This window comes from Neocloeon triangulifer, unplaced genomic scaffold (genome assembly GCF_031216515.1).
Source record: "Neocloeon triangulifer isolate White Clay Creek 2 clone unplaced genomic scaffold, ASM3121651v1 ptg000008l, whole genome shotgun sequence".
NCBI classification, from domain to species: Eukaryota; Metazoa; Arthropoda; class Insecta; order Ephemeroptera; family Baetidae; genus Neocloeon; species Neocloeon triangulifer.
The window spans coordinates 3,300,097-3,318,903 of record NW_026775550.1 but is presented as its reverse complement, the minus strand read 5'-3'; the positions used below and the strand labels follow the sequence as shown (position 1 = coordinate 3,318,903).

General features: G+C 32.6%; 1 protein-coding gene across 9 annotated transcripts in view; it reads right to left on the bottom strand.

Moving 5' to 3' along the window:
- The window catches only part of LOC132194821 (protein bric-a-brac 1-like), a 103,317-nt gene that overhangs the window by 3,972 nt on the left and 80,538 nt on the right, over positions 1 to 18,807 (bottom strand). For all 9 annotated transcript variants that reach the window (XM_059616340.1, XM_059616343.1, XM_059616345.1 and 6 more), the window contains one exon: positions 5,082 to 5,139. In XM_059616340.1, the coding sequence (XP_059472323.1) occupies positions 5,082 to 5,139 (58 nt within the window). The remainder of the gene's footprint in view (positions 1 to 5,081; positions 5,140 to 18,807) is intronic.

The following is an 18,807-nucleotide window of genomic DNA, read 5'->3' as shown; positions in this document are numbered from 1 at the left end:
CGCGCTGGCGCTTTTCAAAAGGGAGGTTCTTAAATAAATGGAATGACGAATAAAATTGTTTTATTTAATTCTAATTTCATTTGCTTGGAAAAAATACTTAGATTTTTTTAAATTATATTTTTTTTCTTTTTCAATATTATATCTTTTTTAACAGAAATTCGTAGGAATTTTGTTTGAAACTCTACAAAACCTTGCTTTCCACTTCATGTAAATTTAAAAAGTTGGTCACTTCAGTCTAAAATTAAAGAAAGAGTCGGTTTTAGTCGATTTTTAAATAGGGGCCAATATGAACTTTTTCTGAAGATTTTTTTTCAGGGGCAGCGGTAGAGTGAAAGAAAAACACAAAGTGGCCCTTCTCAAGAGTTCAATTGAATAATTAAATGTGCAGCACGCGGTGGCGCTGAATTCTCGATGGCTCGGCTCGCTCTCTTCTCTATTCCATTCTTCCTTAATTAGTTAGAGTGGCGGGCCAATTTGTGTATAATTAATAATGTACAGTATACGCGGCGTGGAATATACAATATTCATGTAGCTATAGACATGAGAATGAATGTAAATCCGAATTCACGAGGCGGCGGCGGCGGATCCGATGCAGCGCAAGTCAAATAGTAATTAGAAATTAAATATTTACAGTGAGAAATGAAGCCGAGTGTGGCAGCTAGGGTTGAATTAATATTAAATTGCGCGCCTCTCTCTCGCACACATCGCCGCTCTCCTCTCTCTCTCTCGTCCGACCCAGCCGACCATAGATGTTTAATAAATAGATTTGCGTGCGCGTCCTTGTTTATTAACAGACACAAATATACCGGCAGCGTCGCATCAATAACTCGATATTGGCGAATTATTGAATTACGCTCGGGCCCTGTCTGAAAATTCTCCAGCAGATTAGCACCAATCAATTCCGACGCGTTCTTAATGATGTGGGCATTTTATCGTTTCAGTTGTTTTCAAAATCAGTTCCAAGGCCGAGCAATAAAAATATAATAAAATTAATTGGCCGCTAATAAATTTTTGTGACGACATTAATATTGGAGACAACATTACACCGACGTCACTTTTATAATTATCAATTAAGTAGATAAGGAAGTTAATCATTTAATTTTTTGTAGATTTTGTTAGTGCAACCGAGTGGTTTTTTTTCGTGTTCGTGTAGAGTTGTGCCGAGCAGTTTCATTTTTAATTTTCCGAAAGTAATTTAATGTGGATTCAGAAACTCGGCGAGAAAACCAATGTTTGTAAAACGCTGAAATTTGGACATTTTAATTCGTTTTACAAACATAATTTTATTGTTTTTTTTTTCACTTAACTTCTGCATCCAACGTTTAATTTCTTTTAAGGATCATATAATTGATTTAATTAATTTAATATAAATTTTCTTTCATTAACATTTGATTATTATTATTATAATTATTAATTTTAAAGTGTAATCCAACCTTTTTTTATATAACTGATATTTATTTTTTATTATAAAATTTAAATTTATATTTATCTGTGTATTATTTTTTAATTTAATTTTTTGATTTTAATATAATTCTTATTAACAAGTTATTTTTCTTTTAATAAAAAGCATAAAAAATTCCGTTATTTTGATTTTTTAATATTCATTATTAATATTTTTGTAATGCCATGTAATACTGAACAATCCAAGTCATAAAATGGCTATAAAAGCCTAGTAGTGTAGCCTCTGCATGGAAACAAAGAAATGATGTTTGCCATATTTAAATAATTATTCACTTGAATACAATTTTCCGCCAAGATCGGACGGCACACTTGTTTCATTTCATTGCTCATTGTTTTCACTTAATTTCATATTCAAATAAATTGATAGAATATTCCGCTAATCGAAATAAAACGAGATAAAAAGATTACGGTCTATTTTTTATATTTTAATATTGATCTTAAAATGACCCCACACATAAAAATGTAGCAAGCATTTTTTAAACCGTTAAAGCAGAATTTGTTTTACCTCTCACAAAAAGCAAACAGTCTGAATATAAATGTAAAAATATTACATGACTTCTCCACTCATCATTCCTCTCATCTTCTGTTGCACGAAAAACTTTTTTTAAATATAAAGCCGATTCCACGAATGAATTAGCCGAGTTGGAAATTTGACGACTTTAATGATCTGCCTTGCTTTGAAATCAAAATGAAAAGCAGCTGTAATTACCCGATGCGAGCAGAGAGAGCACTAAAGGCCAATAATGCAAATAATTATTACTTTTCTGCCGCGCAGTTGAATTTATTATTTTGAATTGAGCCGCGCCACTGCTCATTACTCTCGCAAACGTAATGTGTAATTTAATAATTTTACAGCGGCAAACAAAATCGTTTATTCATAAGCTTGCCCCGCAGATACGCGTTAATAGTAAATCAATAAGAAATTCCTTGCGGTTTGCCGGCAAATCAGAAAATTGAGGCGTTTTGCTCAAGAATATAATGAGAGAGCGAAAAGCCTGCAGAAATAATGCCAATTAAGAGGCTGGTCAGGGACGCGGTAAAAATTCCCAAATGAAATCTTATTATTTTTAAACCGATTATTAAATAAATTTAACAGAAAGAAGAAAAATAATTTTATTCAGACTGGGTAAAATATAATTTATTTCGGTTCTAAAAATAACATGAAAATATATTTAAAAAATTAATAAAAAACGAGTTTTAAGAACGTTTGTGAACTTTAAAACAATTCTGTAATTTTTTTTTGTTGAACTGAATAATTTGTTTTCAACAATTGAATGTAAACAAACGTATTGTTTAACAAAGAAGCTTATAATTTTTAACTGTGAAAAACTTCTCGACCTTTTCTCGAATAAGGTCGAGATCTATGCAAATTTTTTATGTAGACTAAACTAATTTATTTTTGCTTTGGGGTGATATGAACGTGATTTGATGGAATTTTTATCAATTTTGGTGGCACCAATTTTAAGAAAAAAAAATTCCCATTAGAAACAATAATAAATTATTTAAAAATTTCATTTCTCTCAATAAATTCAATTATTCTTACTATGTCTCCTTGGAACTGAAAAACCAAGCAAAATTACCATCAAAATTAATAGGGTTTATTTATTTATTTTATTTTTCTCTTTTAAATGAATAATTATTGAAATTTGCCAAAGATTCCAAACTTGCATGTAAAATTAGGCTCGATTATCAAACACGATGTTACGGTGGCGGCAAAAGTGAGCTAACAACTCCGGAGACCGCGTTTCGCTTCATTGGGCTGCTTTGCAGGTGATCAATTAGTAATTATTGTTGAAAGGGCAAACTGTGCGTGTGATTGCGCGTTCGGCGTGCGTGCGTTCGTGTGACTCGAGGCCCTGAACTTCATTGATTATTCCGAGTACACGAGAGAGAGCGAATCTTGATTAAATTAACCCGGCCAAAACCTTACTCCGCCGGCCTGATCTGCAGCGCGAAACTCGTCCGCAGCCGCCGCCGCCGCTTTGTGCATATATCGCGATGAAAACGCGGCACGTGGTGTATTTTCAATTAGCTGCTTCACTTCAAGCTCTTTAAACGGTACTTGACTTTTATTTATAACAGTTAAAATTAATTTTTTGATGTAAAATTAAAAAAATGAAATTTTTAAAATTATTTTCAATTAAATTAAATTTATAAAGGCGAAAATATTAATAATTATTTCCTTTAAAAACCGCTCATGAATAGGATATATAAATTATGGAAATACCATAATACCGTAATTTTAATTGTGACCCCGTTTGCCAAAATTTAATTTTTTTTGTATATTAACCATCTGTAATTTTAACTGATTGGAGTAAATATTGCATAAAATATAATAATTATATATAAAATCAATATGTTTAAAAAAATTTGAACTAAATTAAAGAATAATATTAATATAATAATAATATTAATTAGGGTTAAAAATATTAAAAAAAGTAATTATTTAGAATAAAAATATAAATTATACTTATAAATTATAAATTAATTACATTTTACTTTCTCAGTCGCGTCATTTCAATCTAAACAAAACCAAATGTTTGTGTAAATTTTCATGCATAAAAATTTTAATAATTTATTTTTCCACTCCATCTTTACAAAAAATAGTAAAATGTCAATTATTCTACTTTTATTGATCACTTTTACAATAAAGAAGAAAAATGTTTTTACAAATTTTTCATACTTGTGTATTCTTCATTGAATTAATCACATCATGTACAGAATACATCATTTTGTTTATTTTCGGTCGGCAACCGCTGCTCACAATCAATCATTGCCAAATTTATCGACGGGCTTTTTATTTATTTTTTATTTATTTCCTACGGCTGCCGTGGCGCAAGAAAACTAAACACGGGCATTTTTATTTTATCAATAAAATATATAGAAACAAAAATAAATAAAAAGGAGACACACGACCATGCCTGCTGTTGTTGCTCTCGGTGAAAAATTGCTGGTGTGTTTTTGCTGCTGAGCGAGAGCGCGCGTTGTTTGCTTTAAAAATTATTATTATTTTTTGCCTCGCCGCTGCCATTTATTTGTTGTATTTTCGCTTCACAGTTAATTGGAAATGAAAAATTGGTCCGCATCAAAAACAAATAATATAGCCAATTTGCCGAATTTCCTCGAACGAGATTTTTCCCGGCACGTGCGGCATCAAATCCATGAAAACAAAATTATATTACTTTTTGTGTCAACACACGGCCGTAAATTTCACATCCTTGCTGCGGAGGCAATCAAAAATTTCCCTTATTTTGGCCACGTCAGATAATTTAAAAAAATTTATTATTCAGCGGAGAGGAAATGTTAATTTTACTTGCATTTACGCCATGATAATGAGTTAGAATATGAATTTACTGATTGGCAAATATGTTTTGAATTTATGGACTACATCGGAATTAATGACATGTAAATAATAAATAATGGCGACGCGAAACCAACGGCAGCGCAATTATTTATAATAATTCGTCAGCGAAACGAATCATCAGGGTTATTAATTTAATTGATCGATGCGATACGCAGACTTGGATATTAATTATAATAACTATGCTGCTCGTTAATTTGCAAAGGATAAAGGACATGAATATGAGACTGGGACACTCTGTGGAGAGTGCAGAACTTACCATTAATTGAAGAAGTTGAAGCTCCCAGCCAGGCGTGCGATGACTCGAGAAGTTTTGCCTGAAACACGGAAGAAGATTTTCAATAATTGATTTCTCAAGGAGTTTTGGAATGTGATAAAAGAGAATTTTTAATCATAGAAACAGTGGGGAAATCAAAATCTTCAGTTGATTTTTTGAAATTTAATCACACAAAAACAACAGTTTTTTCATTTCTATTGCTTGTGAATCATATTTTTAATGCAATATGCAAATTATTGAATCAAAATCAGATTAAAATTATTAATTGAATATATTTCTCGTAACAAAATATTGATGAGGACATTTATTACGAAATAAGGCAGAAAAAATTATGGAAATGAAGAGATCAGGTTCATCCTCGTTGCGATAATATTTTTATTCAAAAACAAAACGACCAGTTTCAGTCACGGTCTGCAACCCTATTTCATGAGCAAGAAAGAATACAAAAAGTCTGCAAAATTGAAAAAAAAACCCCATTTTAGCATAAAAATTGAAATTTTATTATAATTTATGTATGTAATTAATTTGTTTTATTAAAATGTGTTTTTTCCCTCCAATTTGTTGATTTTTTTTTTTTGTATTTTTCTTGCTCATGAAATAGGGTCGCAGACGTGAACAAAACTGGTAGAGCCATTTGTTTTTAAATAAAAAAAATAAAAAAATAGTTTTTGCAATGAAGAAAATCCTGATCTTTTTATTTCCATGATCATCTCATCGAGTGTCAATTTCTCCTAATTAAATTAATTTTTACCACCAAATAAAGATGAACAAATTCACAAAATTGCTTGAGAAAGGAAGGTGTCAATTTGCAAAGCGGTAAATTCCACCCCAATTCAATGAGCAACATAAATAGGTAATTTAAGGAGAAACTTGTTCCCATAAATTTGAATTTTACTCGCAATCATCCGCCATAGACCGAACGGCGTCCTTTTATTATTTCATTCGGCGTGTCAATTTTTACACTCGCCCGTAAATAAAAACGCCAATAAAAAATATTATATGTGAGATCGTTAAAAGCGTGCCGAACGAAGAAAATATAATACATTTAATGCGTTCGGTGGGGGATGAAAAATAAAATGCATCGTTTGTATTTTGTCTTTCGTATGGGCCGGCGGCGAGAACAAGAGTTTTAGTTTCTCCAGACGGTGGTCTCAATCGATATCGTCTTTAATTCATGGCTGGCCAACGCACACACACACACAGAGCGGAGAGATATCTGTGGGCCGCCTGAATAATGGATGGGCGCGCGCGAATTGCCTCTAATATCAAATTTTAATCACAATGGCCCCTTTGCAAAAGCGCCCGCGATGAAACATTTAATAAGCACGCGCGCGTGTGCAGCCAAAGTGTAAATATCATGAAATAATAAAATGTCGCCGTTGAATAATTAAGAAAGGAGAGAGAGAGAGAACTCGGCGGTGGCGAGGGCCATTCGCAAAACTACCCCCTCGCTCTCGCCGGCCGTCCGACGCGCTCATGAATTAAGCACCCGCGCGCTGCACACGAACGGATAAATGACTTTCTTTTCACGCGCGCCATCACTAATTCACACGCGTTTGAATTTGCAAAGTGCTTCCCGGATTTCCTTTCCAATTGAACTTTAGACAAAATTTTTCTCAATGGTTTTCCGGTTTCTGGCGAATTTCAACTTAATGGTTTGAATGATGTTAATTTGTTAGTGCGAGTGTTTTTCATCACATAATTTTTCTGTGTAGAGTTGCGTCAGGTTTGTGTTGTTAAAGTGTATTCCTGTTTTCGTTTTAAATTTTCTGTGCATTGCCGTTTGTCTTAATTTTTTGAATTGAAAGTGGATTTTTTTTTATTTGGAAACATAAATCCTAACCTGTTTATGAGAAGATTTAAAATTTCCAATTAAAAGTGGAAATTTGGACATTTTAATTAGTTTTCCGAGCATTGGTTTTCTCGCCCAATTTTTGAATTCTCTTAGAAAATTTAGAAATTTGAATTTAAAGTCGGTTTTGCCTTGATGTTTTGTTTCTGTGTTTAAGAAAAAACCAATATCCTGCTCTTCATGTTTTGACTGCGGGCTGCAGTTATAATCCATGAGCTGTGAAATCATATTTCGAGAAGAATTAGTAAAAAATCAATCTGTAAAAAAATATTTTCCATTAAATTAACATTTTTTGTGTGTGAAAAATATTATTTAAAGCTGCATTTTTACTTTTTTAACAAAACATTTTGTATAAAATGGTTTAAATTTGAAATGAATTCTCCCGAAGAAATTTACCAGGGATGAATTTTAGTAATATATGAAAGTTTTTAATGATGACCTGGTATATTTGAAGTTTTCCAAGAGAAAAATCCCAATTTTGGATGAAAGATTAGGCAAAAACTTTGTAAATTTCTAATGTTACATGTTGCCAAAAAGATCGGCTTTTAGCTTTGCTTAAATTCACAAGAAAAAAACATTAAAAAATTTAATAATAAAATCATCAAATGCAAAATATTGCATTTTAAATTAATTTTACATGAAAATTTGTAGCATTTGAGGATTTTGTTTTTAATTAAATTTATCATCTATTGTAAATATTAATTATATTTCTTTTTATCTCTTTCAATTGTCAATTTTTCGGCAAATTTTTATTCAATTCTTCTTAAAAACCTTGTCATTTTTCACATTTTCCACCCTAAAATGAATTTAACCGTGCAGAAAATCGGGCCGAAAAGAGGGATCGTCGGACAGATTTTGCGAGGGCGCGCCATTCAAAAGCGCTCGCTCTCTTCCACTTTCGCACGAGAGCAAAGGAGGGTTGGCTGGTAATTGTGATTACAAATTCATGGGGTCATAAAAATTTCAAGCAAGTGTCCTCTGTTTTGTTACTTCGTATGCATGTGTGTGTGTCTCTCTCTCATGTGCATGCGAAAACGAGCGGCTCCTGCGTCACGATGTTTAGATTATATTATAGAGGTCTTAAAAGCATTTCATTTCCCTCCTTTGCAATTAGGATTCGGCAAATCTCGAATCCACGGCGTTGAAAATAACAAGCGGAGTAATCGAGAGCGTTCGGAATAAAAAAACTACAACGGCGGCGCCTCTTTTATGAAACTGCAGAGGAAAACGACAGAAATATAATGATCGGTGAGAAAGAACGCGCGAGACAAATTCCGGTACAAGAGCTCGGATGTAACTAGCAAAAAAAGAAGCTGAATGAAAATCCGAGACGAAAGAACAACATCCTTTTCACAGCCAGAGAGATTTTGTCGCTCCCTGTTTGCAGTGCGCAATAATAATAATAATACGTGACTATCAGAAAAAAAGAACAAAATAAAACTCCGTCGGATAAAAAGACAGTATTTTTTAGAGTAATGTATTAAGCTAATATTAAAAAAAAATCAATTTTAAAATTGAACACATTTTATTTAAAGACTATTTTAAAGTATTTTCTAAAACAATTATTATTATAATTTAACAAAGTATATCTATTTAATGTTTAATATTATTTTAAGTATTTTTATTATTTTAGATTTAAAAGGATGTAAAATAATAAAAAGCAGAAATAACTAAAATTAATATGAATATTCAAGATGGAACTTTATGGCGAAGAATGAAGTTATAATACTAAAGTTATAATAAAACAATGTTTTTTCTACTGGTATTGTCTGTATTCCATAATTCCCTATTTATTAGTAATTATCCTTGGAAGAAAATTTGTATCCATACCAGAAAAAATTTAACCCTAAAATATTATTTTTTAATTATTTCATAAGTAAATCAATTATGGAATTAAGAAAAATTATGAATGGTGATTTGAATTTAAAATCGGCTTTTCCTCGATGGGTTTTTGTGAGTTGTTTATTGTTTCAGAAAAAACAATATCCTGCTCTACATGTTTCGGCTGCGGGCTGCAGCCATAATTCATGAAATTCAAATCACCATGAATCAACCCTCGATTGTGAAATTCTACCACAAAAATTATGAAGTTTAAAGAATGATTAGACCAACGATGAGATTTAATCCGACTGCCTCATCAAGTTGCAAATTTTCATAATATGCTCATCCGTTTCATTTCCCTCAACTGCCCTGTATATTGAGTCATAAAAATAGAGCCGCGTCCGAAACAATGCAATTCTGCTCATCACACACGACAATTGCTCTGCACAGTGGAGAGAGAAAAATTACTATTTTTTTTCGCCGACGCAAAGCTCTGGAAATAAATAAATGCAAAAGCAGGGTGCTGCGGGTGAAATTTCCTCTGCTTGTGCACACTTTATTATCTGGGGGCGTAAACACGCGGAATGGCAGCGTATTTCCTTTATTATGTCTCGAGCTTGTGCTTTTTTACTATTTAATTTCGTGTTTCCCGGCAGCCTTTTAATTTTCTTATCATTCTCCCTGAAGTAAAAACGGAGCTCACTATAAAACCTCGCACGTTTTATTTTATTTTTATATATATAAATTTCAAACGAGAGCACAAAAGCGGCCGCAATAAGTTATGATTTAAACGGGGAAATGTGCGCGCCGCATATTGCTCTGCTTTTTATTTTATTATTTATGCTCAAAGTTTACTTCGCTGCGCATTTTTACGACGGTAAAACTTTGCGGCACCCGTCATTACGACAAGCAAGTTGCTGCACGAGTTTCTGGCAGTAAAGCACATACTCGTGTAAAGTAATGAACAGAGAATAACACAGAAAACTGCTTTGATTGGAACTTGAAATTTTCTTAATAATGTTATGTTAAGATTTTTTGTATTTAAAAATTAAATCTTATTTAAATTGATGTTTAATTTCTTATTCTTTTTCAGTTTTGTTTAAAAAATTTGGACACTTGGAATTTCTGAACATGAAAATAAAACTTTTCCTATCGATTTAGATCAAAGAGGGAATATACCTGGAAAAGTGCCATGAAAGCTGAATTTTTTATTTCCACTCAAGAAGTGCAGAACTTTTAATTTCTGAATTAAATTTAAAAAGCCATAGTTTTGGTTCTAATTAACTTAATTACACGTTTTTTTCATGGTTCTGGAATCAAAGAAATATGGCCTGCGCAGGATAAAAATAGTAAGAAATCGTTCAAATCCCATTTAAGTACAAAGTATCGGTTAATAATTCAGAATAATTAATTAAAATAAAATGTTCAGTTCAATGGATTCGCAGCCGAGGACAATTATTTCACAAAAGAAAAAGTTAATTTCAAAAGTTGTAAGGGATTTAATTTTGAAAATTATTTGCATTTGCCACTTTCTTCTAAATTCAATGAAAAAAGCGCTTGAAAAGCAGGAATGTTGGAAATTGTGGTTTTCTTCAGATTTCTTTTTGGATGAAAATCAAACACGGGACTAGAAAACTCAAAATCACGTTAGGATGGTAATTCAGAGAGAAATCTTTTATAAGGAATACATAAATAAATAAACAAGGCTTTCAAGTTGTGGGGAAAAATTTAAATCTGTGTGTACTTTTCTTTTTCAGAAAAAAACTTGCAAAATTTATGCCTCCATCTTGCTATAAGAACTGCTGCTGACGTATTAATGTGAGTATGAAAATTTTTGTAAAGAATTTTTGAGAGATTAAAGAAGTGTAACAGTTTATTTGCATGAATCAAATTACGATACAAGACTCGGAATTCAATTTGGAAATTCAAATTATTTTATTTAATTTAATTCTCCGAACGCTTTTTGATCAAAATTTGCTTTCATCCTTGTAAAGATTTTTTTTTTAATTTTTAATATTCATCATTGTGGCAAAACAAAAATCAATTAACTTATATTACAATTAAATTAGTAAAGAAATTTTTGTAAGCGTTCAGTATTTTAATAAAATATAATTATAATTATCAAAAATAAAAAATGGGTACTTATTCCATTTTCTTAAATTTCTTTTTCTGGAAAAAAGTACGCAAGGTTAAAATCCGGGCCAGAGCAAAAACCAGAACGGCGCGGCACACAAAGCGGAACATTTTTGTGTCCAGTGGCTGCTCTAAAAACGTCTCATGCCCTCTCGGGGGTGTTTGGGGGTGGCGGCGGCGGTGCCAAAGGAAAGGATCAAGTGTATGTATGTGTGTGTGCGAGGGTTTAAAACGGCAGCCGCGCCACCCCAGAGCGGGTGCGAGAGAGGGTTGAGGTGCTTGAGCAGCTTGTCTTCCTCCCTCTCACAACAAGCAGCGCCCGAGTGGCGATGATGATGACAAAAAAATCCGCTCTTCGCCTCTCGCACTTTTAAAGATGAACACCGCATCAAAAGCGCACCGCTTTGCGCGATAGGCAGTGAATGCAGCAGCCAGAAAAGCCACCCCCGGCCGCCGAACCACCCTCTTCTCATTGTTGTGCAACACTTCCGTTCTTCGCCGCGGCTAATTGGGCTCTTTTGCGCGGCGTGCGAATTATTTGGGCCACGACAAAGAAAAGAAAAATGCTTTTCCGCGTGCCTTTTGCGCGCGATTTGTCGGTCAAGATGAGATATTTATGGTAGAGAAATGGATAAATGAGATAAAACATTTGATAAGTAGGCCATGCACCTCAGAATCAGAGCACCAGTTTCTATAAAGAAGTATTCTGGAAATTGGAGCGGCGAACAGATTATTATTTATATAATGATCTAAAATTGCCAAATTGTTGTACAGGAATTATTAAATGAAATTGGATTAAATTAATAAATAATTATAAATGTTTATTAAATTTAATAAAAAAATTTAATAAAAATAATAAAAAAATAATTTAAACACTTAATTTTTAACATTAACAAAATAGAGATTTATAATATTATTAATTTTTTAAATATAAAACTAAACTTTCTTTGCGTAAATATCGCTGATGCAGTCTCTGCAGCTATTTTAACGTTCTTTGTATCAAATTTATTTCAAAATACCGTTCTGCAGTCTTTTTTTTTAAATTCTAAAAAATTTGAAATTATTTATTTTTATTTAATTATTGACAAAATTATATTACGTATTTTGCTATTGCAATTTATGTCAAAATCTGAATGATGTTTTGCCACTTTCATCTGCCACCCCACTGTTCGCGTCCCCCGTAATTTAGCAACCCTCGGCAGCGTCACGAAATAACATTTTTTACGCTTCCACCCAAGGGACGCATTTTTATCAGCTGCCTTCGCATTCCCTTTTAATTGCACTCGAATCTAAATAATTAATTTTTTGTATTCCCGGCGAATTGGCGACACCGGACGTGACACACGCGCGAACAAATGAGCCGCTCGTGTGTGTGACACGGGTGAGAAATGGCCGCGCTCCGGCGATCCATCCGTTATATCGGCCAGATTGGGCTTTGCAGGCCGTTTCGCCGGCTATTTACCCTCTTGAGACCCCGAACGTGCACAGTGGTGGCGGCGGAGGGGTGATATTAATAATTCGCAGTTCGCCTCCAGTGCCGGCTGAGTACACCCGCCAAACATCGGGGAGCGTTTTGATAAATTTTGAACTGCACCAATCTTGAAAATCAATCCAGAAGTTTGAGGTTAAAAAATTGACTTCAAAGATTATGTTTTGGAATTTTTTTCTTCTTTTATCGTGAAATAACGCTGAGTAGAAGTTTGTTTAATTTTGCTTTAATACAGTTTTGGAAATATTTTTCAAAGGGAAATTGAGTTTCACTGACGTTTTTTGTAGTTTATTCCACGAGAAAAACTTCATATAAACTGTATTTTTTAATGCAATAATTTTTAATTTAATAAATTGCTCAACTAAAATAATAATTAATTTATAATTATAGGCTCCAATCAAATGAGTTGTTTCTCAACATGCTACTTAAATGGATTACTAAATTGATAAATTATAAAATATTTGTTGTAATAAAATTTCTAAAATAAGTGCAATTGGTAACTCTCTAACAGTAAATGACAAAATTACAAGAATGCAAAATGTATTTTAAAAAAACAAAGAAATAACGAAAATTATATTATATAATTGTTTTAATAAACTATAATTTTAATAAAATAAATGTAAATAAAAACTATTAAAACAAAGTTTTGCTAAACGTATTAATTTTAAAATAACTTAATCACACAATTTCAAACAAATTTTGCATTAGCTTCAACAATTCGCATTATTACAAATTAATTTTGCAGGCGTAACTTTGCTGCTGAAGAAATTCAAAATCAAATTATATATTTGTGAATTATTTATTTGTGAATTATGTGACAATCCGTGTGACCGATACCACCTGAAAAACTGCCCAGCACGAGTGAAATCTCTTGTGGACTATGCGAAAATGAAGAAGTTATAACCACAATTTCTTTATACTATTTCTTTAAAAATTTTTGTAAAAGTGTGCTTTAACATGTATGTATGGTGAATACTCATTGAGTAATAAATAAATTTTCAATCAAATTATATATTTAACGAAAATAATTTCATCTCAAATAAAGAAAACCCATATTTAAACATTTTTTGGCACGTTTCCTGATTTCAAAGCCTTGAGGAAAGTTTACCCGATACCTTGATGCGGAGGGCCTTTTTATTAATAACCAGAATAAATTCCCCAATTTTGAAAGACGCACATAAAGGGTTCGGCGTGCGGTCGTTGTAAATAAACAAGCGCGCCGGGGATTTTTTCGAATATAAAAAGGATCAATCATAAATTACAGACGGAGCGAATTGGAATAATAAACAAGCGCGGCCTTCTTTTTTCTTTTCCCTCAAAACACAGAGCATGAAGACGTATATAAAAGATCTCTTGCAATTGCTGCCGAGCTGCGCGCGATGCCGGCGAAAAAAGGGCGTCTGTTTTTTTTAAGTGAGCGCACACGAATATTTTAAACAGCCCAATTTAACTTTAATAAATAAATCGGCCTGGAGGTCGTATCATCGCGGCCCAGAATATACACACACGCGCCGCATGAGCACCGAGAGAGAGCAAAGAGTCGGAGAACAAGTGACGTCTTGCGCCGCGCATTTATTTATGGCGCAAAAATAAATTCGCGCCCGCCGCCCCTGCTCATCCCTCAAACGCAGCACGCGCGCCTCCTTTTTTTGTAAATAAATCAGACGGTAAAGAATTGCAGACGTTTCTCGGCGAGAACTTTTTGCGAGCGCACACGTTACATTACAAGCCGGAGTCAAAACAAATTTTATTGCGGCGGCTCCAAAATTTATCTACGATTTCAACAATTTCAAAACGATGAAAAGGAAATTGAAATTCGGAATAAAATTTCTGATTGTTTCTGTGCGTAACAAACATTTATTAAATTTGCTACTTGATAGAAACGGAAAAGTGTATTTTAAATTTTATAATCCAGACAAACCATGGAATTATTGTATTTTTTGTGGTCAATGTACTGAATTTATTGTTTAGAAAAATAAAATAATAAATATCTTTTTAATATTAAATATAAAAACCTTTGTACAAATTTTAAAAGCAATTTTATTTTAAAGAAGCATTAATGATATATTTTAAGCTTATTTATATTTTTATGATATTGTTTAAATTTAGCATTAAATTTTGATTTCAGTAAAGTTTCAGTCAATTTATGAAAATTAAGTTTGGTTAGGAATTTAAAAAAATATTTACTCATTCAAACCAATTTTGCGATCTGTCTTGAGTCTTTAAAGAAAATAAAGTACGCTGCTGCAGGTGAATTAATGTTATAAAATTGAATTTATATTTAATAGAAATTTTGAGGGACAAACTTCTATTTACTTAATAAAATTATACTATTTATCAATTGAAATTAATATAATAAATCATCATGGGCTTAAGCGGGCTTAAGCAACGGTAATTTATTTATTTATTTATTTTATTTATTTATTTATTTATTAATAGGTAATTAAGAGATGAAGATTTCTAACAATTAGCTTGAATTTTTTTATCAATTAAAAACAAAGGATGATTTGCGAAGTAATGAGAAATGTTTCGAGTGTACATCGAGTTGATGTTGGAGTGATGCAACGACAGAGAGTTTCGAGCACAGCTAGAGAATGCTAATTGAAGGCAATTCAGAGGAAAAATAATAATAAATTGCGCCAGCCTGCAGCAGGCAACAATGATAAAAATAAATTGTATATGTGGCGGCCGATGATCGACGAGAGATCAGATGCTATTATCGTGTCTGCAAGATATACAAAGCGCGCACAGCCTGTTCCATTATTCATCAAATCAATTGACTCGGCCATCACTCGGATATAAAATTTATTAATATTAATTCCAGCGTCGCGCATCAACATCCATCTCTCTCTCTTTTATTTCGCTGCCCTTCGCTCTCTACACGTAACATTTTCCAGCGGCAGTAAAAATAATAATAATAATAATACAACTGCCGTTTATTAATATTATTACTACTTCTCTTCTGGGTTTATCACTCTTTCGGCCCAGTGCAGTGCTCGGGATTAATTTAAAATGATGCCAGTCGGTTCGGCGAAAGGACCACACGCGTCGATTTATTATATAAATGCGAAAGGCAGGATCAAAAGCTAATTGCTGCTGGATATAATTGAAATCATGATATTCAATTACGATGGGGATTGATGTCTAAAAATTAAAAATAATTAGGAATAATTTGAAATATTTGCATTTTTCCTTGGATTTATTTCATAATTTTTATATCCAATTATCAAAATTAAATTTTCTACATTATTTCTTGATACAACTCATTTTAATCACAAAATTTGAGAATGTTGATTATGAATATGATCTTTTTTTTAATTCACTTGACTTATAATATCTGTCGTGAAAGTTTTATTACTTTGAAACAATGTTTTTTTTTAATTTAAATTTTTCTTCTATTCCTATTCATAATAATACATTCATATTATAATATTAATATTATTTATAATACTATTAAATTATTAATTAATATTTTAATAATGTTAATACCAAAATAATATACAGTAAAATGTATAAATTATTGTTTATAAATAAACAGTAAAAACTTAAGAAATCTTAATTAATATAAAGTAAATTATTTCCAAATCAGCTCTTGAGTTTATTCAGAAATAATTTCTGCATTACAGAAACCTTAATTAATAATTAAATTATTCCTGAATCAGCTCATGAGCTGATTCAGAAATAAATTCTGTTACAATTCCTGCAGGAATTACATATAACAGACGCAGAATTTCCAAACAAGATCGACGCGCGATTCGTGTTAATCGGAATAAACATTTCGACATGCAGGAGCAAATAACTCTCTTGCAAATAACGAAATCTGACTTTCAACTTTCGCCACGCGCACTTTGCAAGTCTCGGGTGCGAGCATTAAATTCGGCACAGAGAGTAACCGCGGCAGGGCATAAATCCAAGAATAGCCGCGCGCGCGCGAATGCGAGGAACCGCAGCAAAAATTTACTTTTCGCATTTGCAGCCGCAATTTGACGGCGAGTGACGCAAGAAGTGGAAGTGAGAAGAGCCATGCAGCAGTTGAAAAAAAAATTGCAACAATTGCGTCCGACGCTAAATAAAATGTAGTGCTGCGAAAATAGCAATCTTGATGCAAAAACCGGCGGCAAACATTATTATGATAATGTAATCAGAGACGAGCAAGCGGGCGCCCGTTTTCAAATGTAACGACTTTTGGCCTCTCTTTGCAAAACCAGAGTTTTCTCGAAGAATTTTTTAGTCGTACAGTTTCCAAGAAAAAAAAAAAACACAATAAACAATGTGATTTGTAAAAAGAAAATTAAATTGTATCTAATTTTTTAAACGTTTTCTCCATTCTAAAAGTTCTAAAAGTATTATTAAATTGGACGATTTTGTTAAATTAAATAATTTAAGTTTTAAAATAATATTTTTAATCGTTTTCCCAATAAAAGTGCAATTTTTCTTAAAAAATAATTGATGAATCAGATTTTCTTTTAATAAAAACAAGAAACTGCCAATAATTTAGCTATAAATTTTTATCAAACTAATTTCACAGCTTTGAAAAGGAATGAATTTTTTTCTTCTAATCAATCGAGGACGACTTTTAATTAAAAATTAATATCACAACTCAACCTTGGATAGTAAAATTACAAAATTTTATTAAGTTACATCTTTGACACTTTCCAGCAAAAGAATTTGATCAAATTGCGCAATATTTCATTTTTCGAATACTCGGTCGGCAAATTAAAAAGCTTGGGCTGCTCGATGGTTGGCGGGGGCGATTAAATGCATAAATGCGTGCGAGTGGAATGGAGCGCAGAATTAGCGGGCAAATACACACAAAATAACACACGACATCATAATTATCACAACACCAGTCATTCCACGCTTGACAGATTATGTCCCACACCTCGGCTAATGTGCTGAAACACGGCCTCACTCTCGCTCTCTCCGGCCGGTGGATGGGCAGTATTATTATATGTATCCGCGGTGGCTATTTATTTCGCTCACTGGAGGGATTTTCATGCGCTGCCGCCAGCCTATCGTGTGATGAATAATTTGCACGTCCTCTGATATATAGATACGCGCGCAATCACAAGTGCCGGCAAATATTAATTGCGTTTCTCTGAAATGCGGAGAGAGTAATTCAAATTTCATACGATTACAGTAAAAAAAGTAAATTAAAAATCAAGTAACTTGGAATTTATCTTAAATTGCAAGCTTAAATTTTAAAATTTTATGTATTCATCGAAACTATAGGTGAATATTTTATGCAAGTGAAGAACTCGGACCTTTTCCTTGTTGTAAAAAACTGTTTTTATTAAAAATTAAAACAGTTCTACCAGTTTCGGTCACGGTTTGCAACCCTGTTTCATGAGCAAGAAAAACACACAAAATCAGCAAATTGAAAAACCACATTTTACAACAAAAAATTCAAAATCTTTACACAAATTCAAGTAAGTTTGAATATTTTTGGTTTAAAAAAATGTGAATTTTCAATTTGCTGATTTCAATTCTTTTTCTTGCTCATGAAATAGGGTCGCAGACCGTGACCAAAACTGGTAGAACCGTTTTATATTTGAATAAGAAACAATTTTTGCAACGAGGAAAAAGCCTGAGTTCTTCACTTCCATGATCATCTCCTCGAATGTCAATTTGTTCAAACATATTATATAAATTGTATTTAAGTTTCACTTTTTAAACCATTAAAATATCAGTAATATTACTGAATTAAAATGAAAAAAATTTAATAGTGATGGTGCAATTTTATCCATAAAACAATTTTTATTATAAATAGTGTAGATAATGAGATTTGAGAATAGGATCAATAAACAACAATAACAAAACAAGCAGCATATAATTGAATTAAAATTAATTGCTTGCGATTTGAAAAAAAAGACATGAATTGTGAATCTAGTCGAAAAATTATTTGATGAAATTCAATTGGCGTACTTTAACGATTTCAGCTTCAAGCTTTTTTTTATTTTTAATGCACAAGTTATTAAAAAAGAGGTTTTATTCAGAACTACCATTTCGCTTTACAACGCCGTTGAAAGGAGGCCATCACGAGTTAGCGCTCGTCATTCTCTATACAACAAATTTAATAATATGCAGCTTTATTACTGCAGCTGATAAAATAAATGCTCGCCAGACATTTGGATTTACGAGAGCAGCGCTACGTGCAGGATAATTTTTGCGAGCAAAACTTTAATGTTTCCGAGAGAAATAGCTGTGCATGCATGTATGTATTAGACAGACACTTATATACATATAATAATTGTACAGTGGCGGCGGCAGTAACGTCATTGTCGGCTCACTTTCAAAAGTTTCTAACGCGGCGCGCACAAGTCGCTCTCGGGGCTGTTTTTATTATTATTTCTTCGCCAGCCAACCGAGCGGAGAGATTTGCCCCCGACCGCCCGCTTTTTCTCTAAATTCCA